This window comes from Elgaria multicarinata, chromosome 11, assembly GCF_023053635.1.
Source record: "Elgaria multicarinata webbii isolate HBS135686 ecotype San Diego chromosome 11, rElgMul1.1.pri, whole genome shotgun sequence".
Taxonomy (NCBI): Eukaryota; Metazoa; Chordata; class Lepidosauria; order Squamata; family Anguidae; genus Elgaria; species Elgaria multicarinata.
Window position 1 is genome coordinate 1,814,899 of NC_086181.1, and position 26,562 is coordinate 1,841,460.

Here is a 26,562-nt window from a genome sequence, read left to right on the forward strand (position 1 = left end):
TAAATGTTAGGAAAGGTGAGACTATGGTAATCCAGTGAAGAATTTGCAGTCAGAAAAGATATTTGAGGGAAGGGGAGACTGTATCACACAGAGTATAGCAAAAGCTTCAAAGTACAGCAAAAGCTACAAAAGTAGGAATGAGTGAAGTTAATTTCATATACATTGAATGTCTCACTTGTTCTTTATTCCAGTGATTTTAACATTACGATGTTATGTAGAACAGGTTTGTCTTAAATGTGTGCTGTTTAATCAAACATGTGACCAAGGCTATGTTTGGGTGGGCATGCCCCCTAGGGACCGTCCCTGTTGGTGGGCACACCCCATGAGGGCTGGACCTGTTGGTGGGCATGTTCCCTTGGGGTCGGCCATGTTGTCCTCTTTTTGGTTTCCAAAATATGGTCATCCTAACCGTCTCTTGTAGCCATTGATAGCCCTGTCCCCAATGAATTTGTCTAATACCCTTTTAAAGCCATCCAAGTTGGTGGCCATCTTGTGGTGTACCTTCTCCAGCTCTACAATATCTTGTTTGAGCTCTTTAAGCAGATTGTGTTGCTGGAAAGAATTCTGGCTTGGGTCAAGTATATTTTCCCAATACTGGTGTAACGCTGATATGTGTGGCATTCAGAAATGCATTTATATCTGTTGTAAAGAAGTGACATGGTTTTAAGTCCACTTGAAAAGATGTCAGTTGGCATCCCACCCCATTTCAAGCACTGAGTATGAGCTTGATTTTAGGTTTGACTGTTCCTGTATTTGTGCCAATTTCCCAATTTGTCACATCATATTCATTCATTAATATGGCAAGTGGAATATAAATCTTTCACATACAAACACACTACCCGTGATGTAGTCTTAAAAAAAAAATCTAATATTGAATTTTGAAAAAATGCACCTTTTCATAATAATAATAATTAGTATTTTTTCAAAATTCAATTTTAGATTTATTTATTTTTAAGACTACATCACGGGTAGTGTGTTTGTATGTGAAAGATTTATATTCCACGTACCATATTAATATATATATATAGCAGAGCCAGAAGGGGCCTACAAGGCCATCGAGTCCAACCCCCTGCTCAATGCAGGAATCCACCCTAAAGCATCCCCGACAGATGCTTGTCCAGCTGCCTCTTGAATGCCTCTAGTGTGGGAGAGCCCACAACCTCCCTAGGTAACTGATTCCATTGTCGTACTGCTCTAACAGTCAGGAAGTTTTTCCTGATGTCCAGCCGGAATCTGGTTTCCTTTAACTTGAGCCCATTATTCCGTGTCCTGCACTCTGGGAGGATCTAGAAGAGATCCTGGCCCTCCTCTGTGTGACAACCTTTTAAGTATTTGAAGAATGCTATCATGTCTCCCCTCAATCTTCTCTTCTGCAGGCTAAACATGCCCAGTTCTTTCAGTCTCTCTTCATAGGGCTTCGTTTCCAGACCCCTGATCATCCTGGTTGCCCTCCTCTGAACACACTCCAGCTTGTCTGTGTCCTTCTTGAATTGTGGAGCCCAGAACTGGACGCAATACTCTAGATGAGGCCTAACCAGAGCCGAATAGAGAGGAACCAGTACCTCACGTGATTTGGAAGCTATACTTCTATTAATGCAGCCCAAAATAGCATTTGCCCTTCTTGCAGCCATATCGCACTGTTGGCTCATATTCAGCTTGCAATCTACAACAATTCCAAGATCCTTCTCGTTTGTAGTATTGCTAAGCCAAGTATCCCCCATCTTGTAACTGTGCATTTGGTTTCTATTTCCTAAATGTAGAACTTGGCATTTATCCCTATTAAATTTCATCCTGTTGTTTTCAGCCCAGCACTCCAGCCTATCAAGATCACTTTGAAGTTTGTTTCTGTCTTTCAGGGTATTAGCTATCCCACCCAATTTTGTGTCATCTGCAAATCTGATAAGCGTTCCCTGCACCTCCTTGTCCAAATCATTAATAAAAATGTTGAAGAGCACTGGGCCCAGGACTGAGCCCTGCGGTACCCCACTCGTTGCCTCTCCCCAGTTTGAGAAGGTTGCATTGATAAGTACTCTTTGAGTCTGATTCTGTAGCCAACTGTGAATCCACCTAATAGTTGTTACATCTAGCCCACTTTGAGCTGGTTTGTTATTATTATTATTATTATTATTATTATTATTATTTGCATTTTTATACCGCCCAACAGCCGAAGCTCCCTGGGCGGTTCACAAAAACTAAAACCATTCAAAGTATAAAACAAACAGTATAAAAAGATGATATAAAATACACATTAAAATTGATTAAAAACATACCATACATGATTAAAACATCTTTAAAACATTTTCTCTCCTCCTGCTTAGAGAAACGCCCTCAACCTTTGTGAATTAAAAGCGCCTAAAGTAAACAAACTCCTCCATGAAGTTACTAATTCCCCTGTCACATCTCAGTAGCACACTGAAGAGTCATATAGAACTGGTTAGATCAGCAAACTTGTGGTTCCGAAAGTGAGATTTGTTGCACTTTAGGAGCTGCACTTCCAGGTTACAGTCCTGCCGATACTGTTAATCAGAATGTCATTTAGTACTTTGTCAAAAGCTTTATTGAAGTCAAGATATATGACGTCCACAGCATTCCCACAGTCCACAAGGGAGGTTACCCTATCATGGAGGGTACTTCAAGGAGGTCACTTCCTTGAAAGATACCCAGTATAAAATTTTATGTGACTCCACAAAGAATGAACAGCTCAGGTGAGGAGACACGATGTGGGACAGGCAGCTGGATCACATCTGGGACTATAGAAAGCAATCTGACAACTTACTGACTTGGACCAACTGGCAGGGTTTTATAGTCAAGCCAGGAGAGTCTTTCTGGAAGCAACACCTGTTCAGATACTGTCTCTGGCTTTGAAAGCGCCAATGGCTACTTCCTGTAAGTGTTGGCTTCTCCTAAGGAGAGATGGTTGGAGGAATCAGTTGGGGGTTGCCTCTCAGGGTCTCCCTGTTCACTAGAAGAGTCTGAGGCCCACTCCTCCCAGTCAGGGGGCTATGACACCTCCTGTCGGGGGAGGTGTCATGTGAATAGGATACAAGATCTGCAGAGGGTCTTACTTCAGAAGGGCTGGGGACTGGTTCTGTGCACCTGCTCAGTCACTGTTATTGGAGGCTTCAGTCTCTGAGGGCTTCCAGTCCTGGGCCATGACAGGTAAGAAACCTCGGCAGATGCAGAAGGAGGTTTCTGAAGGTGCCATCATGCCCACAGACACACAGCAAGTTGTTGGTTCCCTCTCCCATACCACTTACTATGAGTTGGCAAACGATTAAAAAACACAATTGAAGTGTTACCTCTCTAGTGTATGTGCTGTAGATCTTAAGACTCCAGGTTTAAAATTAAAATCCCTGCTCAGCTATGAAGCTCTTTAGATGGGGGCTGCCACTATCTCTCAAGTTAACCCTCCTCAGTCTTCGGAGGGGGCAGTTTTGACTCTCCCTGGTTACACTCAATTCCCTCTTCAGCAGGGGTGGGTAACGTGCTCTGTGGCCACATTTGGCCCCAGCACCCTCATGTGGCCTTCACAGTCTCCTACAGTTGCTCCACCACTGAATTTGGTGGCAGCAAACAACAACAACAACCCAGCGGTTTGTTACTGAATTTTAACAGACTGCTTCACAGCACTCAGTGGAGCTTTGCCACCAAGGTTCAGCGGCAAACTGCTATATATTATTTGCCACTGCTGCCATTTTTGGCACTGTGGTGGTAGGCAGCAGTGGCCACACCAGGAGCTGTAGGACTGCCAGCTGAAAATGAAACTGTGAGTACAAATTTGACAGATAAATAATTTCAAATACCATTTCAGAATAGTTATCCATGCATCTATTTTCTTAATGAGAAATTAATTTTGGACACTCAGTTCCACAGGGTTCCCCACCCCCACTCCGATGGCTGATTTGCAACTTTTAGATTAACAGGAGGGTAGCCACTGCTCTTCAGATATGTGTCCTTAGATGTATAACCTCCATTCCCAAAAAGGCATTCCAGAAGCAGCCACTTCACCTCTACTGTGACAGCCCAAGACATTTTGATCCCAGAAGCAGAGCCCAAATGGTACCTCTCTGCTCCACCCCCTTCATGGTCATTTTACCCTACTATGTGAGAACCATCCCTGGCTTTGCTGTTAATATCTCAATCTCCCCTTTCTTTGACTCATCAGAAACTGCGCTATACAGAGAGTGACAAGCTGCAGGTGCAGATCCAAGCCTACCTGGACAACATCTTTGATGTGGGTGCTCTTCTAGAGGACACCGAAACAAAAAATGCCGTTCTGGAGCATGTGGAGGACTTGCAGGAGGAAGTTGGACAGGTGTGGGGGCTGTCTAACCATTTCCTTGGGAATAATGTACCTCAGATTAATGGGAGGCAGTGTTTTATTAGGAAGATAGCTTGACTGGGAAAGAAGACCCTTCTCTGTCTCTAAATCACAGGAAAGTGAATGGATTCAAACTGATCTGTTTCCCGTTTCTGCAATACTTATGCACAAAGCTCACCCCCTCAAGCAGGTGGGGTTGCCTGCTTTTGCTCCCTTACTTGCCACGTTGTTGTCTTCTCTGCTCTCTTTTTTCCTTTTTACATGTCTGGCCCTGCTGAAATTAACTCTTCACGCAATGCTTCTCTTCACAGCTCACAGAGAAACTTCAGGATGCAGAGAATGAGTCCATGGCCAAGGTTGCTGAGCTAGAGAAACAGCTGTGTCAGTCACACCATGAGCTGGAGTCCCTGAGGGCAAGGACAGCAGGCGATGAGCAGGTCTGGCAGCAGAGAGGAAGCTGGTCATGGGAGCTCTTTCTTTCTTTCTTTCTTTCTTTCATTCATTCATTCATTCATTCATTCATTCATTTCTATACTGCCCAATAGCCGGAGCTGTTGATTGGGAGTGATTCCAAAGTAACAATTATAGAGCCTTGCTTCATCAAACCAAGGGTCCACCTGGTCCAATGTCCTGTTTCCAACACTGACCAGACCAATGGCTCCAGCAAGCCCACAGGAAACCCACAACTTTCCACTATGTTTTGCCCCATGGCAAGCTCCAATCCTGCCATCATTGCTTGTGTTCATTTCCTGAGATGGCTGTTTCACTTCACCTCTCTACCCATTACAGTAATCATGGCAGGATTATTCTGATTCATGGGGAAGAAAACACCAGAAAGTTCTCTTGCTGCCCCAGTGAAATGAATAGGACTTATGTAAGAATATAGGCTTGAAGTTTCAACCATGAAGGGATTCTTTCCTCATTATATCTTATTTCCTAAAACTACCATGAACATTTAGGTCATTAGTGGGCAGTATAAAATCTAGAGAATGCTTGTTTGAATTCTGAGAATCGCAGCATTTGTTTTCAAAAATAGAAATATTTGATTTCTAGTCTTACACACACACACCCCATGGCAACACATGTATGATATTCAGAATCTAGAATCTGACCAAGTTTACTAGATTTTCCATCCAGATTTCATGATTTTCTAATCTCCCAGAACAAAGAGAAGCACATCAGCAAGACAAAGAGTCGAAGGAGTCCCCCTTTGCTACAAAGGCAGCCATCTCAAGGGACAGGACACCCCCCAGAGTACTCTGCCTTGGAGCACAAACTGGAGGAGCTAGAAGACAAAGGGCTAATCCGGATCCTGCGTGGACTGGATGGAGAAGTCATCATGGGCATCGAGGTCATCCCGATTGTTGTAGAAACCACAGCTGCCTCTTCAGTTACTATTGAAGCTTCCTCATCCACCAGCACAGGTATTATCTCATGGAAAAACAAGGTGAATAATTCGTTTATCCATTTTGTGGCAGAAACAGGCAATCTGAGGAGAGACATTCTACAGCTTCTACTGTGTTCTACCACATCGAGCAGCAAGTGGGTGGGTCATATTTTTAAATGTTCCCCTATATGAAAATAGTGCCCTGTACTTAACTAGCATTTCCAGGAGGAGCCTGGGCTAGAACCTTTTCCCCTCCATAATTTTGAAGTGTGAAATGGTCCAGTTTGCCAACAATTGTTCAAGCTAATTCGTGCATTTGCTGAGAAATCTCCTCCCACCATACAGAATATGTCTCTTTACAAAACAGAGCTACTCATTTTAACATTCTAAATATTAGAATGTTCTCTTAATGTGTGGCTTGCCCCATAATTTATTTCCACTCTTTTGCTGGGAGGCTCAGACTGGAGGTTTCCCACCCCCCCTCCAGTTAGACAGGATGAGGAGGCATTCATCATATCTGCCTCTTCCTTTCTGTCTGTCTGCCTGTTTGTCTGCCTTTGAAATAACACCAATTGTTTATGAAATATTAATGTCTACACCATAATATTTTTTGCTTCTTTTCATTCCAGATTTTCCTTCACCATCCATATCCCCTGTTCCTTCTTCTGCTCCAGAAATTCCACTGCCACCGCCCCTGCCTGATAACAAAAAAAGTGGCTCTGTGGTTCTCCCAGCTTCTCAAGAGCAAAGCTCACCACCACATCCTCCTCTGGCACCAGCCCTTCCTTGGGCTAATGCCCCTCCACCTGCCCCACCACTTCCTGTGGCAGAAAGCATATCCCATCCACTGCTGCCACCACCCCTTCTGGCACTGGGTGGCCCAGTTCCTCCTCCTCCCCCACCACCACCAATGGCGGAAGGAGTGAATTTGCCAGGAATTGCAATTAATTCAGGTGAGTTGAATTTATGGAGAGCTTTTAAGAGGGCATTCAAATATGTGCACATTTATTTCATACATGTATTCACTTTGCATAACTTTTAGGGTCACTGTCCCAAAAAGAAATCTCTATTTGATTAAAACAGGTCCGCTTGGACAGGTCCACGCAACCACCTCTGCTCTGGATCCCTGCCCCTCTTGGCTAATAAAAGCTAGTAGGGATGGAACAGCCAGCTGGGCCAAGGAGGTGATTAATGCCTCTCTACGAGAGGGAGTGGTCCCAGACCGTCTGAAAGAGGCCGTAGTGAGACCACTCCTGAAGAAAACTTCCTTGGACCCGGAAAATCTTAGTAACTACAGGCCGGTAGCAAATGTTCCATTCCTGGGCAAGGTCCTTGAGCGGGTGGTGGTGGGCCAGCTCCAGACACTCTTGGATGAGACTGATTATCTGGATCCATTTCAGTCGGGCTTCAGGCCTGGTTTTGGCACGGAAACAGCCTTGGTCGCCCTGTATGATGACCTCTGTCGGGAGAAAGACAGGAGAGGGAGTGTGACTCTGTTGATTCTCCTCGACCTCTCAGCGGCTTTCGATACCATTGACCATGGTATCCTTCTGGGACGACTCGCTGAGCTGGGAGTGGGAGGTACTGCTCTGCAGTGGTTCCGCTCCTACTTAGCAGGACGGCTCCAGAAGGTGGTGCTTGGGGGACATTGCTCGGCCCCGTGGACTCTTCGGTATGGGGTTCCACAGGGGTCGGTCTTGTCCCCCATGCTGTTTAACATGTACATGAAACCGTTGGGTGCGGTCATCCGAAGTTTTGGAGGGTGCTGTCATCAGTACGCTGACGACACGCAGCTCTACTGCTCCTTTTCAACTTCATCAGGTGTGGCTGTGGATGTGCTGAACCGGTGCTTGGCTGCGACAATGGATTGGATGAGGGCTAATAAACTGAAGCTCAATCCAGACAAGACTAAGATGATGCTGGTGGGTGGTTCCTCTGATCGGATGGGGGGTGTTCAACCGGTTCTGGATGGGGTTGCACTCCCCCTGAAGGAGCAGGTTTGTAGCTTGGGGGTTCTCCTAGAACCATCTTTGTCACTTGAGGCACAGGTGGCCTCGGTGGCACGGAGTGCCTTCTACCAACTTCGGTTGGTGGCCCAGCTACGCCCCTATCTGGACAGGGATAACCTAGCTTCAGTTGTCCATACTTTGGTAACTTCCAAATTAGATTACTGCAACGCCCTCTACATGGGGCAGCCTTTGAAGACGGTCCGGAAACTGCAGCTTGTGCAAAATGCGGCGGCCAGATTGATAGCTGAAACAGGAAGATTTGAGCATATAACACCGATTCTGGCCCGCTTGCATTGGCTGCCTATATGTTTCTGAGCCCAATTCAAGGTGCTGGTTTTAACCTATAAAGCCCTACATGGCTTGGGACCACAATACCTGATGGAACGCTTCTCCCGACATGAACCTACCCGTACACTGCGCTCAACATCTAAAGTCCTCCTCCGAGTGCCTACTCCGAGGGAAGCTCGGAGGATGGCAACAAGGCAGAGGGCCTTCTCAGTGGTTGCCCCCCGACTGTGGAATGATCTTCCCGATGAGGCTCGCCTGGCGCCAACGTTGTTATCTTTTCGGTGCCTGGTCAAGACTTTTCTCTTCTCCCAGGCATTTTAAGCAGCATTTAATAACGTTAAGTTTGTTTTTAATGGACCCCAGAATTGTTGTTTTAAATGGATACTGTTGGTTTTTTTATACTGTTTTTATGTTTTTTAAAATTTTTGTGTACTTTTAAATGTTTACTATTTTTAATTGTTGTAAACCGCCCAGAGAGCTTCGGCTGGGGGGCGGTATATAAATGTAATAAAATAAATAAATAAATAAATAAAACATGAGTTAATTAATCTAAATCTGTAATTGATGAACCTTGAAGAAAAAAGTATTTCATTTATTTTTAGATCGTGTTTGATGCAGGCAATGATGTTCTTTGATTTTAAATTGTGTTATGCTAAGAGACAATGACTCTCTGCAGCCACTTAGGAAGTTGCACAACTAAGAGTGGATTTGAACCTAGGTCCAGGTCCGACATTGTATCAACATCAGCTCCAGGTTGACCATAGTGGTCAATTTTTCCACCTCTCTGTGCCCAAATCTTTGTCCTGGTCAAAGATGAGCCTGGAAAGAGATGTATTTTTAATTTGGGATGGGGTAGTATGTGCAAAGCCCTCACAGGCTTTCCAATTCTTTGGCAGCTGTCAAGATTAAGAAGCCAATACAGACCAAATTCCGTATGCCTATCTTCAATTGGGTGGCTCTGAAGCCTAACCAGGTCAATGGGACTGTCTTCAATGAACTTAATGACGAGAAGGTCCTTCAGGTAAGCCCAGGATGAGTTCTGTCCCCCTGTTTCTTCTCATTCCCTGGTTAGTGGGAGGAGGCATTCAAAGATTGAGTTATCTACTATCTCAGCCCAAGAAGAAAGGGATCACATGATCTTTGAAGAAATCTAATCTTCCAATTTCCTTCCCTGCCTTCATCAAGGATAGTTGTTACTCCTGGAGTTCTTCTTTTCTATATTAAATGAAAAATAAAAAATCCTGAACTTCTCCTTTTTCAACCCTGATAGTTACTTCATTTTCTGAGTTCAATCTTTTTCTTCAGCCTCTCTTCCTTTTTCTCTCACTCAAAACAAGGAAAACCTTTCTCTTTCACTTCAGCCTACTTCTGTCTTCATGGCTCTAGTGGGGAAGCCTTGTGCAGCCAAGCCAGCAAAGCTGAAAAAGAAGGTGACCTGAGTCCGCATGTATGGCTAATTTCAAACTGCTACTCTATACAGCCTGCTTCCAACCAGAGCTAACGTACAGTGTGTGGTTCTGCCGCCACACAGCCCAATGTGCTTATTGATCAGGAGCCATGGAGCCATGTGACAGCTAAAGAGCCACATGGGAACTTGATCACCAAGGCAGCTCCCTTGATCCTGTGGAATCTTGTGCATGCCCTTTGCCTCCCATCCTTCACTGTTCAGAACTTTCTAGCCAGCTTGGCCAGCCTGGTATCCTAACCAGAGTTGGCAGTCTTGCTCCATTCACACAGGGCACCCCCAATCATGGCCAATTTAGCCATGGCACAATCCCCCTTTCCCCCTTCTCTTAATGAGGAGTTGTTTAGTCAGAAAATCTGAAGAATTGTGGTAAGCAAAATTACCGATCTACTTTTGCAACAGGAGCAGTCTTCTATCTCCCTAAAGAGAGCTAGAATCCAGGCCACATACGACACCCAAAATGTCTCCACCTCTAGTGCCTTGAGGCCTGAGGGAGCAGTAAGGGGAATTCAGATGATCAACTGCTTAAGCACAAAGGCTCAGCCTCAAAAACCCCAATCCCTTTACACTCTTCAGAGGACTCCTAACCAAGATTCTCCAAGTCCCCCTCCCTGCCTTATCATCCAAGTGGAGTTTTCCAGACAATAAAGATAGCAATGCCATAAACATTCACTCTCTGCATATTGACTTTGACAAGGAGGAGGGAGAATGGTCAGATTCTGCCCAAATTAAAGATTCTTCTTTAAAAAAAGTTTAATTCTGAGGATTGTTTCCCATTATTTTACAAGGCTATAACTTTCCTTGGATTGCAGCCAGCATCATAGTTGAGTGGCAAATTTGGCCACAGTCCCCTGCCCCTGTCTTGGGTGCTGCTTCCAGAGGAGCATTGGTTTTCCCAGAACCAAAGCACCAAACAGGGACATACCCTTTCCACCTGTTTTCAACAAACTAGTTAAGGCTGAAGGGGCTCTTCTGCTCCAGGGCAGAAAGGGGGTCAACAGTTGTAGCAAGCTCTGGACAACCTCAAGGTCCCCTATGATGACACTCCTGTAAGGCACCCTAGCCCCTAAGGAAGGGAATGTCCCCCTCATGGACTCAGGGGGGGGGAGTCAACAAGACTGCAGCTCTTATCTGTTAGAATTTCCTCCACTTAGTTTTTGCCAGGGCCTCTTTCATTTGGATCATGGATCTTCTAAATAACCAGGATCTTGACCAAGAGGCCTAATCAAATTTATATGAATCTCTTTTGTTTGTGGCTTATGCTACTCAAGATGCACACATCTTCTCCATCTGAGACATCTCTGCAGCCACAGTGGCCAAATGGCTGAAGCACTGAAACACAGGCACTTATTCTAGAGCAAATTTGGCCACGGTCCCCTTTTATGAGGGTGAATCTTTTGGGGAAGGATTCTCTGAGAGATATACTTGTAGGAACTAAAGACAATAAGAAAGCTAGGCTATCCTCATACAAACAGGATGAAAAGCCCCAGAACAACAGTTTCCTCCCTTTTTGCCCAACAGAGGATTTTCTAGGCAAAGGCAGTACAGGTCTTTTAAACCAGCCTGGTTCCACACTTGCTTCTCCTACAGACCCCAACCCTCTGTCATCAAGTCCACAGCTGTCCAATCCTCGAAAAGAGGATGCCAGCAGTTCTTACAGGATTGGGCCATGAGTGGGCAGCAGCCTTCTAGACTTTCAATCAGCCTTGGAACTAGCCACAAAAGACAAGTGAGTTCACCACACAATTTGAGAAAAATATTGGATAGAGTTCACCCACCTCCTCAGAGACAGATTTCTGCCATCTCTGATCTCAAAGTCCCCAGCTAAGAGGGCAAACATATACCAAACAATGAGACATCTCTTGGACATAGGGGGTAAAGAGCCTTCAGGGGACTGTCTCTGGCATCAATTCAATATTCTTCATGGTCCCAAAGAAGAAAGAGGATTGAAGGGCCATTATGGAGTTAACTTACACCAAGAAGTTTCTGGTGTACCACAAACTTAGGATGGAAACTCTTCCTCCTACACAGTCTCAAAATGCCTGTCTTTTGGGTTGGGGAACTCATTGCTAGAACCAGGCAGTGCAGAAGACTTGGTCCCCACAGGAAGACTTGGTCCCCACTCATTTATAGTACTAATGTACAAAGCCCTAAACAACTCGGGACCACGATACCTGAGAGAGCACCTTCTCCCTTACCAACGTGCCCGAACACCAGAGTCAACTGAGGGCATGTTCCTGGTGGTTCTACATGGACCTATGGTCCGATTGGAGACCACCAGGTGAAGAGCCTTCAGTGCAGTGTCCCCCTTCCTATAGAATTCCCTGCCTTTGGAGCTCAGGCAGGAACAACATTGTGTTGTTTCCAGTGCCTCCTGAAAATATCATTATTTCAGGAAGCTTTCCTTGAGTGACCAGCCATGGTTTTACCTGAACTTGGTTTTATCATAACTCTGTTTCTTTTTTAAAAATAGTATTTTTAATATGGTGTTTTTATTCTTTTATTTTATTGGTTGTTCGCTGCTCTGAAATCTTTTGGATGTAGAACAGTATATAAATATTGGAAACAAACAAACAAATAAAATGAAATAAGTCTGCTGACATCCTCAGCTGACCTAGACACAGGTGAATGGGCTCTGAACAACCTAATCTTCCTCTGGTTTAGGCCCAGTTTGGCACCATAGTCATACACATGTTAGCTGAAAAGAACAGAATGAAATTTAATAGGGATAAATTTATTTATTTATTTATTTAGAGTATTTTTATCCCGCACCTCAGCCAAAAGGCTCTCGGAGCGGCTTACAATATATCAATAAAGAAGACAGTCCCTACCCTCAGGCTTACATTCTTACAAGGAAAAGTGTATGGGGAGGGAAGAGGGAGAAAATAAAAAGAAATTAAGGAGACTGTTTAGGCTGGTGGGAAGGCCCTGCTCCGTCCTCTCATCTCCCAATGGAGGGGCAAACCAACAGCTCCTTCTTCCCCACAAGGTGAAGATGGCAGTTAGCCCTGTGGGGGGGGGAGGGGTGTCCAACTGAAGCAGGCTCTGATGGTGCCTGCCTGCTCCAGTCTCCCTCGCATCTTCTTCCCCACAGGGTGAATGCCAAGTTCTACACCTAGGAAAAAGAAACCAAATGCACAGTTAAAAGATGCTGTATACTTGGCTCAGCAATAGAACAAGTGAGAGGATTTTGGAATTGTTGCAGATCTCAAGCTGAATATGAGCCAACAGTGCGATATGGCAGCAAATGCTATTCTGGGATGCATTAATAGAAGTATGATAATAATATAGCTTCTAAATCGCGTGAGGATTTATTCAGCACTGGTTAGGCCTCATCTTGAGTATTGCATCCAGTTCTGGGCAACACACTTCAAGAAGGATACAAACAAGCAGAAGGCGGTTCAGAGAAGGGCAACTAGGTTGATCAGGGGTCTGGAAACAAAGCCCTGTGAGGAGAGACTGAAAGAACTGAGCATGTTTTGTTTGAGAAGAGAAGACTGAAGGGAGACATGATAGTATTATTCAAATACTTCAAAGGTTGTCACACAGAGGAGGACCAAGATCTTTTCTCGACCATCCCAGAGTGCAGGACACAGAATAAATGGGCTCAAGTTACAGGAAGCCAAATTCCAGCTGGACATCAGGAAAAACTTCCTGACTGTTAGAGCAGTATGACAATGGAACCAGTTACCTAGGGAGGTTGTGGGCTCTCCCACACTAGAGGCCTTCAAGAGGCATCTGGACAACCATCTGTCAGGAATGCTTTAGGGTGGATTCATGCATTGAGCAGAGGGTTGGACACAATGGCCTTATAGGTCCCTTCCAACTGAACTATTCTATGATTCTATCCATGCCAGCCCATCTTTGGGGTCCAACTCCCACATGAAGCACCTACTTCAAGGGCTCTTGGCTCTTCTGGTGGTGCCCAGATTTTCCTCCTGGAGTCTACATACTGTCCTCAAGCATTGACAATGCAAGTTCAGTTCCTGTCACTCAAGGTGGCCTTCCTTGTCACCATCAGCTACAAGGATCTCAGACCTGGGGCCCTCTCAGTATTAGACCACATTTGTTCCTTCACCAAGAACTCTGTCACTTTTGTCTAAGATCCTTCTTTCATACCAAATATTAACTTCTTGTTTCACTGCTCTCCGGAGCTCATGCTTCCTGCATCTGCCCTTAAGAGAAGGTGTGGTGTAGGACACTCAAAATGTGCATAGGGCACTCAAAATCTACATATGTAGAACCAAATGTTTCATATGCACTAACTCACTATTCAAATCTTTCCTCCCCCTACTGTAGGCCAGAAGGGTTCCAGATCCACCATTGTTAGATGACTTCTATTAGAATCACAGAATCATAGAATAGTAGAGTTGCAAGTGGCCCGTAAGGCCATCGAGTCCAACCCCCTGCTCAATGCAGGAATCCACCCTAAAGCATACCTGCCAGGTGGTTGTCCAGCTGCCTCTTGAATGCCTCTAGTGTGGGAGAGCCCACAACTTCCCTAGGTAACTGATTCAATTGTCGTACTGTTCTAACAGTCAGGACGTTTTTCCTGATGTCCAGCCAGAATCTGGCTTCCTGTAACTTCAGCCCGTTATTCCGTGTCCTGCACTCTGGGAGGATCGAGAAGAGATCCTGGCCCTCCTCTGTGTGACAACCTTTTAAGTATTTGAAGAGTGCTATCATGTCTTCCTTCAATCTTCTCTTCTCCAGGCTAAACATGCCCAGTTCTTTCAGTCTCTCTTCATAAGGCTTTGTTTCCAGACCCTTGATCAACCTCGTTGCCCTCCTCTGAACAAGCTCCAGCTTGTCTGCGTCCTTCTTGAATTGTGGAGCCCAGAACTGGATGCAATATTCTAGATGAGGCCTAACCAAGGCCAAATAGAGAGGAACCAGTACATCACATAATTTGGAAGCTATACTTCTTTTAATGCAGCCCAAAATAGCATTTGCCTTTGTTGCAGCCATATAACACTGTTGGCTCATATTCAGCTTGTTATCTACAACAATTCCAAGATTCTTCTCGTTTGTAGTATTGCTGAGCCAAGTATCCCCCATCTTGTAACTGTGCATTTGGTTTCTATTTCCTAGATGTAGAACTTGGCATTTATCCCTATTAAATTTCATTCAGTTGTTTTCAGCCCAGCACTCCAGCCTATCAAGATCACTTTGAAATTTGTTTCTGCATTCCATGGTATTAGCTATCCCACCCAATTTTGTGTCATCTGCAAATCTGATAAGTGTTCCTTGCACCTCCTTGTCCAAATTATTCATAAAAATGTTGAAGAGCACTGGGCCCAGGACTGAGCCCTGCGATACCCCACTTGTTACCTCCCCCCAGTTTGAGAAAATTCCGTGTTAAGCACTCTTTGAGTCTAATTCTGTAGCCAACTGTGAATCCACTTAATAGTTATTCCAACTAGCCCACTTTTAGCTAGTTTGTTAATCAGAATATCATGGGGCACTTTGTCAAAACCTTTGCTGAAGTCAAGATATATGACGTCCACAGCATTCCCACAGTCCACAAGGGAGGTTACCCTATCAAAAAATGAGATCAAATTAGTCTGACAGAATTTGTTCCTGACAAATCCATGTTGGCTTCTAGTGATCACTGCATTGTTTTCAAGGTGCTTACAGAATGACTTCTTTATAATCTGCTCCAGAATTTTCCCAGGGATGGATGTCAGACTGACTAGTCTGTAGTACCCAGGTTCCTCCTTTTTGCCCTTTTTGACGATAGGGACAACGTTAGCCCTCCTCCAATCATCCGCGCCTCACCCGTCTTCCATGATTTGCAAAGATAATAGACAGTGGTTCTGAGAGTTCTTCCGCTAGCTCCTTCATTACTTTACTAGGATGCAGTTCATCGGGCCCTGGAGATTTGAACTCATTCAAAGAAATTAGGTGTTCTTTGACCATTTGTTTATCAATCTCAAACTGCAATCCTGCCCCCTCAACTTCTGCTTCACTTTTTCCAGGGGGGTCATAGACCCGCTTTTGGGAGAAGACTTGGCCAAAGTAGGAATTGAGCACTTCAGCCTTTTCTTTGTCATCTGTTATCGATTTCCCATCCCTATTAAGCAGTTGAACCACCATTTCTTTCCTCTGTCTTTTACTACTCACATATCGCCTTTTTATTGCTTTTAGCATCCCTCGCTAATCTCAGCTCATTCTCAGCTTTAACCTTCCTGACACCATTTCGGCACTTCTGTGCCACCTGTCTGTACTGTTGTCATGGCATTCTTCTCACAACATCTGCCATGGCACTAATACCTTACTCCATGTGATTTGTGTCCTCTTCAGCTGCTTTCTTCACCAATGTGCCACTAGCAGAAATTTGCATGCCCTAACCCTAACTCCCACAACCCCCGGTGCTACAGGTGAGACAAAATTGCCCCAGTGGAGGCTGTCTTCAGGAGATAAGTCCTCCAGAGCATGGCCCTTCCAAATAATCAGCCATTAGCCCATCTGTCTGAATGAGGGTAGCTGGACATATTTTGGATGCTTCTTCCCACCAACCAGAGGACATCACTTTGGATACTTATCATGAAAGTCATTCTCAGCTGGTGGGAACTGCACCTTTCATGTGGCTGGCATCCTTTTTTCTCTCTGATTAGCCTGCTCTGCACATGTTGTTGCCTTGCTTTCCAGAGGGATGCTTTTTGCTGATTGGGTTTATTTTCTGGCTCTCCTGTTCTGTCCTGTCCTGGTCTTTCTTAAGCCAAGCCATATACAGAAATTGGAGGCAGAGCTGATCGGCCAGGACTGCCTTCAAAGATTGCTAATTATGTGATCCCTGCCTTCCTGGAGATAATGCACTCCTTAGGTGCCTCTGTCCCACCCACCCAGAATGCGTTTTCATGATAGGTATCCCTTTCCCTGCCCAGCCCAACACATGCTGTATTATTTCTTGGTGCAGGAGCTTGACATGAATGACTTTGAGGAAAAGTTCAAAACCAAAGCTCAAGGCCCAAGCTTGGAACTTGGTTCCCTGAAGGCAAAGACGTCCCAGAAGGCCCCCAGTAAGGTGATGCTGATTGAATGCAACCGGGCGAAGAACCTGGCCATCACACTCCGTAAGGGGCGGCTCACCATCGACGGTATTTGCAAGGCCATCCAGACGTAAGGAATTATTTTGCTGCTGATTCAGTTTCCTAGCAAGGTGGGTAGAGGAGATCAGACTAGACACACACACACACACACACGAATGGAAGGCTTGGAAAAATATGGAAGGGAACTCAACTGATGCAACTGACATCAGGGGTATTGCTAGACACATAAAAGATGTGGGGTCCCAGGCCCTCAGACCCAAACCTGCGTAAAATTTGCATATGTAGATTTATCTTTATATCTGCAAAAAATGTAGAAATAATTATTAGGATTTACTTAAATTTCACAGGAGGTAAAGACAGGCAATTAATTTCTCATCCAAATAATCTCAAACAAAATACATTCTCCAGTTAATTTACACCCTGCCCTAGAACATCCAAAACCAACGGAAAACTTTTTTTCTAAGCTTCATTGCCATGAAGGGGGAGATTTTTGAGGGGAGGGGTGTTGCAGGATGTGGGAAGGGGAGAGTTCTTCTTTGTGGTCTCTGTGCATCACACACTATGGGCTTCTGCGCCTGCGCAGGACCAGTGTCGGGAACTTCAATAGCTGAGTATAATTTTTGGCGGGATCCCCGCCCACCATCCTACTGCGCATGTCCAGGGGTCCCTCCATGTTCCTCAGGTCTCTTTCGACCACGCTGCTACCAGCACGTCGGGAGCTTCGCTCTTCCTTAAAGAGAATATTAGCTGAGCTTCTATCTCTTCGATTACTTCCTCTTCTTATTCTTCTCCTTCTCTTCTCCTTCTTCCTCTTTCTCTCCTAAAAAATATATTTTTAAAAAAACTTAGTTAGTTCCTCTTACTACTTTACTTTCGTTTTCCATCTATGTCTGACTCTAATAAAGGCCCCTTTAAAAGGTGCCCCTCCTGCAACGGAAAGGTTCCCCTTTCTGATGGACACTCCGTGTGCCTCTTAGGTTTGGGCGAGTCACACGTCGTGGAAACCTGCCCACACTGCATGAAGCTATCCAAGCAGTCTCGCCGTAATAGAGCTGACCGACTCTTCTTTGGAAAAAGGCCCTTGAATCGGTTCACGAACCTGATCTGCAGGCCTCGACATCGACTGCCCATCCTCAATCTCCTATTATGGAGCAACGGGTGACTTTGGGCAATAAATCCCACACCCTTGTAGCAGCAAAAGAGCTCTCCAAAAGGGCAAGGGATCATAAAGCAGACAACGGGAAACAAAAGAAAAAGCCTCGGCGAGAGAAAGAACCGCGCCCTCCATCTTGCCCTCTGATTCCGCAACCACAACCGCTACTGTCGGTACCGCCGCCGCCACCTCCACCGACTCCGCCACCGCTTCCATCGGTACTGCTGCCCACGGCATCGATTTCAGAGGGTGAACTCCGAGATTCTCCATTGCCATCTAGAGCCATTCCACTGGCACAGCCAATTCCTCCTCAACAACCTTATGAACACCAGATCTCTACTCAGTTGGCGATTCGCCCCCTTTCCCATAGACCACGATCTTCACACCGTGACTGGGACTCCGATTCCAACTGGTCCATGCCAAGGTCTCACGCCCCACGTCGAGACCGGGAACCAGATCGCCATCGAGACTGAGAACTCACCTCGACATATCACCGTTCTCCATACCGCGACCGTCGAGCTCCACGCTCCCATTGCTCTCCACCACCTCCACCAGTACCTCCTAGGTTCGCATCACTACAGCGCTCACTACAGATACAGCAACGACGCCAGGATCAGAGGAGATCACCCTCTCCTTTATTTATTTTACTTTATTTTATTTATTACATTTCTATACCGCCCAATAGCCAGAGCTCTCTGGGCGGTTCACAAAAATTCCGATAACGACTATCGATCGGTACCATCACCGACTGACGCTGTCGACATGACCAAACATGCATCTCCTTCCGATGACACCAATCACTTTACTGAGCAAATCCTTCGCATGGCCCAATCCCTGGGCATCGATGCCCAACAGCCTTCTGAAGAGATCTCTGACCCTATTTTTGATTCTGCTTATGCAGATAGTACACCTCCGGTGTCCATACCACTCTTCCTGAGACTCCTCCATATCGCTCGGCAGTCCTGGAAGACACCAACCGCTCTCGGATCCACATCTAGATGGCTTGAGAGTCTCTATAGGGTACAAGAGAAGGACGCCTCCTTCCTCTTTAATCATCCTAAACCTAACTCCATCATTGTAGAATCTTCACAAGGTCGCTCTACCAAAACCCACACTACACCTTTGGACAAGGAATCTCAGTGTCTCGATATAATAGGCAGATTATTATTATTATTATCATTTATTTATATAGCACCATCAATGTACATGGTTCTGTACAGAGTAAAACAGTAAATAGCAAGACCCTGCCGCATAGATGACTATATTCCTCTGCTGCCCTCACTATCAAGGTAGCTAACTACACCGCCCTCATGGCATGCTACCAAATATTTATCTGGGACTAGATGGCATCTCTTACATCACACCTCCATGATGACCATAGAGAACTCACCCAAATTTTCCACACCGAGGCAGCCAAGATTTCTCAACTCCAACTTAATGCTTCTCGTCACTTAACTGATTGCTCATCTAAGTCTATGATTGGCTCTGTCGCCCTTCATCGCCATGCTTGGCTCCGCGCTGCTGGCTTGACTCCCGAAGCACGCTCAAGGATCGAAGACCTCCCTTTCGATGGCGATGGTCTATTTAATTCCACCACTGACGAAGCAATGGATACTATCCAAAAAGCATGCCTCACGGCACCGAAAATGGGGATATCTCAGCCTTCCTTCCATTCTTCCTATAAAAGAAAATGGTACCGCCCACAGGGCTCCTTTCCATCAAAATACCAACAACAACAACAACAGCATCACGACAGGTTTAATCGCTACCAGCAGCAATTTAACCAACCAAAACGACAAATACCTTCACCACGGTTTCGACAGCCTCGCTCTAAGCCAGATGCGTTTCCCAAACATCGTCTTTGACAACCACTCTCTTCCTCTCGCAACACCAACCTTCGGCTCCATACTAAAACCCTTCTATCACGCTTGGTCCAACATCACAAACGATACCTGGGTTCTCACCATCATTCAAATAGGTTACCGCCTCGAGCTTCGGGACATTCCACCTCTCAGTACCGTAAAAATCACTCCCCCCTCGCAAACCCTCATGGACGAGTCTCGTCTCCTCCTCACCAAGGGAGCCATTCGAAGAGTCTCCACCAACATCACCCGAGGATTCTTCTCCCGATATTTTACGGTACCGAAAGCCGACGGCGGATTACGCCCTATATTAGACCTCAGAGACCTCAACACATACATTCAACCAAGGAAGTTCAGAATGACCACCTTAGCGTACATCCTTCCCCTGCTCTGGAACAACCATTGGTTCACCTCCGTCGACCTAAAGGACGCGTACTTTCATGTCGTGATCCACCCGTCTCATCACAAACTGCTCCGTTTCGCCATCGGGACCGAAGTTTTTCAGTTTGCAGTCCTTCCCTTCAGGTTTTCCTCCGCCACAAGGGTATTCACAAAGTGCATGCCACCGGTGTGTGCACATCTTCGCACCCAAGGGGTCACAGTTTTTCCCTACTTAGACAACTGGCTTCTCACAGCTCTGTCGTCCACAGCAGTCCTTCGAGACACCACGTACACCCTTGACCTCCTTGCCTCCCTAGGACTCTGTGTCAACGAGGAAAAATCAAACCTCCTTCCCTCACAACGCATCTCATTCATCGGGGTCAACATAGATTCAAAAACCTCCACAGCGTATCTACCTAAAAAACGAGTGCTCACCCTCATCATCTATGCACGTACCATCTGTCGTCGCCTGTCTTCGACTGTCTGGGCCATTCAACGCCTACTCGGCCTCATGGCATCCACCTTATATGTAGTACAGTGGGCACGCCTACGAATGTGCCCTCTACAAGCTTACCTCATACGCTCCTACAACGGTACGACCGACCCACGTCGAACTCACCTCATCATTCCACCAGAGGTCCGCTCCTCCCTACTGTGGTGGACTTGAGCTCACAACCTTCTCCAAGGCATGCCATTTCGACAACCTCCGCTATCCATCACGATTACGACCGATGCGTCCAACATCGGCTGGGGCGCTCACACCGACCATTTCAACACCCAAGATCGATGGTCAACCGACGAGCGCAAACTACATATCAATGCCCTCGAACTCCTAGTGGTATACAAAGCGATTGTTGCTTTCGAGCCTAGCATTCAACACAAACACATTCTAATCCTGTCCGACAATACCTCAGTCGTGTGGTACCTCAACAAACAAGGGGGAACACGTTCTCCCACACTCCTCAACATAACCCTCGACATCTTCAATTGGGCAATTCCCAGGAACATTTCCATAATTGCCATCCACATTGCGGGGAAGTCCAATCAAGTTGCAGACACCCTCAGTCGCACCTTCTCTCCGACCCACGAGTGGGAACTCTCCCGGACCATTCTTCTCAAACTATTTTGCCGATGGGGAACCCCATCCATAGACCTTTTTGCCTCACAGACCAACACTGCTTGCCAACTCTTTTACTCCAGAGCTGGGCACAGCACATCCTCTCTCGGAGATGCCTTTCAGATCCAGTGGGCACACACCTTTGCCTACATGTTCCCCCCCTTCCCTCTCCTCAACAGAGTCATTGCCAGACTACGGATGGAGCCAATGACTGCAATCCTCATAGCCCCTTGGTGGCCCCGCCAACCTTGGTTCACACCTCTCCTCTCCATGTCGAACCAGACCTACATCCGCCTACCCACGACACCGAACCTCATCACAATGAACAACGGCCACATTCACCACCCAGATCTCCAAACACTACGACTGACTGCATGGAAGATCAACAACCACTACTAGACATTCCACCGCAAATACAACATATATTGCGTTCAGCGAGAAAACCATCGACTAGAAAAGCTTATCGAGCCAAACGCCGCCGTTTCAGGTCTTTTGCACGACAGCACAAATTTGACCCACAGAACTGCTCCATCAAAGATATCCTCCTCTTCCTCAAACACCTTGTTGACTCTGGTCTCAGAAACTCTTCACTTAAAGTACACCTAGCAGCCTTATCCGCTGTTCACCCTCCAATCCAAGGACACTCTGTCTTTACTCACCCTCTCATTAAGCAGTTCCTAAAGGGCGCTAAGAATTTGTTTCCCCCAACAAGACGCATCACTCCACAGTGGAGTCTATCTGTTGTCCTGAAAGCATTAACGGCCAAACCTTTCGAGCCCTTAGCATCTGTCAGCCTACGCCTCCTTTCGATGAAAGTAGCCTTCCTCATAGCTATCACGTCTGCCCGTCGGGCTTCGGAACTCACAGCCCTTCGGGTCGACCCACCATATCTTTCCTTCCACCCTGACAAGGTCACACTTCGACCAGACTTACAATTCCTCCCTAAGGTCGTTACATCCTTTCACCTTAACCAGGACATTATTCTCCCTACTTCCTTCAAGCAACCTTCTTCTCCACTAGAAACAACTTTACATTGTCTCGATGTTCGACAAACCTTGGTATTCTATAAATCTCGAACTGAATCTTTCAGAACTACCCCACGCCTATTTGTTTCATATGACAAGCCAAACCAAGGCGCGCCTGTATCTTCACAAAGACTAGCAGTATGGATCACCCAGAAAATCTGACTTGCCTATCAGCTCCAAGACTTGCCTATGCCTAATCCAGTGACGGCACGTTCTACCCGTGGCATTGCTACCTCTATGGCCTTTTCCAGAGGAATTCCTATTCAAGAACTTTGTAGAGCAGCCACCTGGTCCAGGCCCTCTACTTTCATCAGACACTACCGACTAGATGTCAGAGCAAGAGCTGATTCCAGTTTCGGTAGAGCTGTCTTATCCTCACTTCTATGATACCAGCGCTACCAACGAGACTACCCTCCTCCAGTAAGTCAGCTTGCTATTCGCCCATAGTGTGTGATGCACAGAGACCACGAAGAAGAAATGCAGTTGCTTACCTGTAACCGTAGTTCTTCTAGTGGTCATCTGTGCATTCACACAACCCACCCACCATCCCCTCTTTGTCTCATTGAAGCTCAGAGGTACACTGCACTCTATAGTGTAACATGTTCTTCACACATGTGTACATCTTTAACTATTCTGTGGTTTGTATATATGTATGGATATGCATATACGTAGATGTGCGTATGTATATAGATGTGTGTGTGTATATATATATATATATATATATATATATGCCTCAATGTGTCGGGGTATTGATTGATTTTTCAGAGTGTGTGCTGACTGCGAATAGCTGGAAACACACTGATTAATAGCTTTGGAGTTTTACTAGAGGAATAAATCAATTACTCACGTCGTTTTGTCAGCAAGAAACTTTACTGACAATAGATAATTTCCTTTACAAAATGGTCATATAATATTTACAGTTTCTTCACCAAACAAAGATAATAACGACAGCAACCTGACAACTAACAACAAGATGTCTTTAAACATGGACATCTTAGATACATTTTCCCCTTGGCTCAATTAACCAATTGTCTCTTTTACAAGTCTTGCACGTAGACCAGAAAACTGCCATGCTCCGGTCTGGACTCCTGCTGGCCGAGACAATTTTGCCAAGCACACATTTAACTCCTTAAAGTCCTTTTCTTTCTTCTGTGGATAAAAATATCCCCAACACAATGGAGTGTGTGTATATATATATATATATATATGTGTGTGTGTGTGTGTGTGTGTGTATAACTTCTCCTTAGTTCTATTGGCTGCGGTCTCAAGGAACTGAGGAACATGGCAGGACCCCCTGGACATGCGCAGTAGGATGGTGGGCGGGGATCCCGCCAAAAATTATACTCAGCTATTGAAGTTCCCGACACTGGTCCTGCACAGGCGCAGAAGCCCATAGTGTGTGAATGCACAGATGACCACTAGAAGAACTACGGTTACAGATAAGCAACCTGCATTTAACCATTTCCTCCCCAGCAGCAATTCCCCTTGAAAATTGCCCCATGCATGGCAATTAAGCTAAGAAGGAAAAAACCCTTCTGTTCTCACCAATGGACACTCAGGGCTCTGGAGAATAGAGCCTAGAAATACTCCTGTCTGACATTACTTGGTAGGATTTATACATGGCTCCCAGCTGATTAGATGCCCAGACTGGGAAGAATCAGAACTAGTAGAGAAAGGTGCAACAATTGAACGTGGACCAGGCCTCCCTGGCTTGCCAAGATGGTGGCACTCAATGGTGGTCTTACAAGAGTCAGTACCCATAATCATCTAGCATACCCACTCCTGAATTGAATCATTCAGTTTGTTTAGGATGAGCACCACATTCTATTACAGCTCAGGTAATTTCCCACCATTGTCTGAAAAATACTAAATTTCTTCCTGGCATAAGGGGGCTACCTTATAATGTGTGAGACCATCCATCTGCCTACCCTGGAAGCAACTTGGCTTTCTAAGACCGCAGGCAAGAATCCTTTCAATCCCAGTTTTCTGGAGATGCCACTAAATTATGACCCCTCCCCAAGTATTATTGACAGAGCTCGATTCAAATTTAGCAACAAATGGCTGTTTCTCAAGGCAGACTTCATCTCACTTCTTTCTGGGCTTGGTTGCTTGAACCTCAAACTTAGTTTTCTTATTTTTGTGATAAAATGAGTAATTGGAGCTCAGTAAATAGCCTGTGAAATATTGTTTAAATACTGTTTAGAAGTTGAAAACTGCATTTGTTTTCATTTTTGTGGACTAGGGAACAAGGATGCTCATCGCACTTCATTATAGGAATTCATTGGTTACAGGGGAGCTTTCTGTCAATGTAGTCCTCTCCCACCCAACTGATTAGTCCTGGTCTGCCTTGCTCCCATTTAGATATGATCTACAATCTCTCAGTCTTGATTTTTTGGAGTTGCTGATGCGCTTTATCCCTACGGAATATGAACTGATACTGATCCGTAAGTATGAGAAGGAGCAGCGTCCACTGAATGAGCTTTCAGATGAGGACCAGTTCATGATTAAATTCAGCAGGATTCCCCACCTGGCAGAACACATGAAAATCATGACCTTCCTAGGCAACTTTGGAGACACTGTACAGCTCCTCCTCCCGGTAAGAGACTGAAACAGGCAACCATGTGGTACCGAGGGCAAGGTGATGGCAGTGGGGTGGCCTCTGACAGGTAAATAAAATGGGCATAAAAGGTGATGTAACATTGATTTTTAAATAGGTTTGTGGTTGTTGTTGTTTTTAAAAAAGTATGAAATAATAAGCATGCTTTCAAGATGGTAGATGAAAAGACAGTTATCAGCTTGCTTAGTCACTTAGCAAAGGCAGAAGGCTGAGTACAGTTTCTCAGGCTGCAGACACAGCAAAGAAGATCCAGCCATTCCATCCTGCTGGGGGAGGGATAAGAAAATCAGTCACATGTGACATCAGGTAGCAGCGACCAGCTGATTTTTTAAAACACAACAACTTTGGAATAGGAGTGATCCATTTGTGTAGAAAGAATGGTTGAAGTTCAGCCACTATACCCTTAAAAGTCTACATCCATTCTTAACTCACTCCTGATGCCCACTTGTGCAGGTGTGTGTGTGTGTTAAATTCAAAGCCTGTCATGGGTGTTGTAATTACTGCTGTGGAACTGCCTTCCAGCCAACCTATGCTAATTGCTGAAGCATCTTTAGGCCTTGCCAATCCTCCATGTGAAAAATAACTACCTATAGTAGCACAGGGAATTGCTGAAGAGCTCCAGGTATGTGTTACAAGCAGGGCAGGGCAAGCACTGATTGCTTTTACAAAGGCCCATGTTGGGCCTTTACAAAGGCCCATACATGAAACAGCTAGGAGTATTGAATATATTACCCTAGCAGTGATGTCTAGGTGTTTGAAGTGTTCTTCCTGTTCTGGGTGTGTACAAAATATAAAATCTCTATTTGATTAGTCAAAAATTAGAAGTTTCAAGAAACACTTGTGGAAGGAAAGTGGAAATTAAACTTAAAACATTTCCCTAAGATTTGAGTATTGGTTTTCAGATGCACCTCTTCGCCCCACCCACCCCATCCAAATCTAATATTCTCTCCACATAACAGAAAGATTTAATCAGAAGCTTGCAACCTGTATTTTCAGAAGTTTGATCTCTTAGTTAAGAACTTGAAATAAAACCTTCCAAATCTAGCATTAGCTCCAGTAGGTGCATTGTTTAGTCTGAACATGAAACCGGGGGCCAAGGGTATCAGGCAAAGCAGGGGATCTGATGTTTTTCATTGCTGTGACTGTTTCCCATCTACAGCAGCTGAACGCCATCATCGCTGCTTCAATGTCACTCAAGGCTTCTACCAAACTGCGTCAGATTCTGGAGGTGAGGTTCCTTAAAGATAATGATGGTTCTCCACTGTCACTGAAGTCAGTGAGAGGGCAACCTTTCTGCATGCATCACTGATATGGGAGACAAACAAACAGGCCCAAATTCAGTAGGCAAGACCAACTCCTGTTGGGTCATTCTGTTGTATCTGCATTAGGAACTCATGAATGATTGAACCACACCTGATGAAGAGTCAAAGAATCATGGAATAGTACAGTTGGAAGGGTCCTAGAAGTCCATCGAGTCCAACCCCCTGCTCAATGCAGGAATCCACCTTAAAGTATCCCTGACAGATGGCTGTGCAGCTGCCTCTTGAATGCTTCTAGTATGGGAAAGCCCATTACCTCCCTAGGTAATTGGCTCCATTGTCCCTCATCTTGTCATTTCTTTTTCCCGGGTGTGGAACTTGGCATTTATCCCTATTAAATTTCATCCTGTTGTTTTCAGCCCAGCACTCCAGCCTATCAAGATCACTTTGAAGTTTGCTTCTGTCTTCCAGGGTGTTAGCTATCCCACTCAATTTTGTGTCATCTGCAAATTTGATAAGCGTTCCGTGCACCTCCTTGTCCAAATCATTAATAAAAATGTTGAAGAGCACTGGGCCCAGGACTGAGCCCTGCGGTACCCCACTCGTTACATCCCCCCAGTTTGAGA

General features: G+C 45.4%; 1 protein-coding gene across 2 annotated transcripts in view; it reads left to right on the forward strand.

Annotated features, from left to right (window-relative positions):
- FMNL1 (formin like 1) overlaps nucleotides 1-26,562 on the forward strand; it is a 223,804-nt gene that overhangs the window by 135,119 nt on the left and 62,123 nt on the right. For both annotated transcript variants that reach the window (XM_063138453.1, XM_063138454.1), the window contains 8 exons: nucleotides 4,166-4,315; nucleotides 4,633-4,758; nucleotides 5,484-5,745; nucleotides 6,338-6,661; nucleotides 8,902-9,026; nucleotides 16,390-16,592; nucleotides 24,422-24,656; nucleotides 25,837-25,905. In XM_063138453.1, coding sequence (XP_062994523.1) covers nucleotides 4,166-4,315; nucleotides 4,633-4,758; nucleotides 5,484-5,745; nucleotides 6,338-6,661; nucleotides 8,902-9,026; nucleotides 16,390-16,592; nucleotides 24,422-24,656; nucleotides 25,837-25,905 — 1,494 coding nt within the window. The remainder of the gene's footprint in view (nucleotides 1-4,165; nucleotides 4,316-4,632; nucleotides 4,759-5,483; nucleotides 5,746-6,337; nucleotides 6,662-8,901; nucleotides 9,027-16,389; nucleotides 16,593-24,421; nucleotides 24,657-25,836; nucleotides 25,906-26,562) is intronic.